Genomic DNA, 1196 nt, shown 5'->3' with positions numbered 1-1196 from the left:
TCTCACACCGCACCAAACAGCACTCAAACGTAAGTCTTAGCACAGTCAATTATAATAAAGAAAAAAAAATATCAGATCGCTTTATCAGGATCAGCCGTTGTCATAGCAGAGTGGCAGGTTTCCATCGGTGGCCTGTGGTGAAGGCAGTGCGAGTTGTGTTCAGGGTGTCACAACGTCAAGCCACTGACTGACAACAGCGACCACTCCCTCCCGCCGTCCACGAGGCAGTGATCTCGCTCTGTGTACGATTTCCTCGAGTGAACGGACTCCTGGACATTCGTCGAACTGTTATCCTGTATACACAAATGGATTTTGGGTATTTATAAAGTGGGGTTTTGGTCTAAATGAGGGATATTAATGAGTGGTAAAAATCGTAGCCGGCAAAGGCACTTTACTATCACTCTGTGCTGCCGTAATCATATTTCCGCTGCGGTTGCCAGTTAGGGATTACAGTGAACCACATACGAGCATGACATGTTTCATGATGGGTACGCATGACTTTTTTTCTAATCCCCTTTTTATTATATATGTCCTAACCGAACGCAAAAATTCTTCGAATCACAATATACCACAAAAAGAAGAAAATCATGTACACAAACGGACAAATATCTAATCTTAATTTAAGATTACAAAGTTACAGTCACGTATCCCCTGTCCCTAATGAACTAAATCTTTTTCAAAGATTAAAGCTGAATGTTACAGGCGAATGTCACAGGCCAACGTTACAGCTGAATGTTACAGGTCAACATTACAGTTAATGTCATAGACAAATGTTACAGGCCAACGTTACAGGCTATCGATACAGGCCAATGTTACACGTGAGTGTTACAGGCAAATGTTACAGGCCAACGTTACAGGTGAATGTTACAGGCAAATGTTACAAGTTAACGTTACAGATGAATGTTACAGGCCAACGTTACGGGTGAATGTCACAGACCAACATTACAGGTGAATGTTACAGGCCAAAATTACAGCCCAACATTACATCCGAATATTAGAAGGGAATGTTACAGACCAACGTTGCAGCAATCTTGCCATGTCTAGAGTCAACACAAGAGAAATACCCATGTTGTTGCCACAGAGATGAGTGTACAGATAACATAATGTGCAGAGGAAATTCAGCTGTGATATACCTGCGGCATCATAATAATGCAGTACAGTATGTATGTTTGTTACGTGCGTTTGCTTCATGAATA

The 1196-nt window shown here is 41.6% G+C and overlaps 1 protein-coding gene across 1 annotated transcript in view; it reads left to right on the top strand.

The window, feature by feature from the left end:
- Positions 1 to 181: 181 nt before the first annotated feature.
- The window catches only part of LOC119588081, a gene marked incomplete at its 3' end in the record, with an annotated part of 5346 nt that continues 4331 nt past the window's right edge, over positions 182 to 1196 (top strand). Inside the window, 1 exon segment of the mRNA XM_037936788.1 lies at positions 182 to 316. Coding sequence (XP_037792716.1) covers positions 306 to 316 — 11 coding nt within the window.

This window comes from Penaeus monodon, chromosome 23 (assembly GCF_015228065.2).
Source record: "Penaeus monodon isolate SGIC_2016 chromosome 23, NSTDA_Pmon_1, whole genome shotgun sequence".
NCBI classification, from domain to species: Eukaryota; Metazoa; Arthropoda; class Malacostraca; order Decapoda; family Penaeidae; genus Penaeus; species Penaeus monodon.
This window is presented reverse-complemented; position numbering and strand designations above follow the sequence as displayed.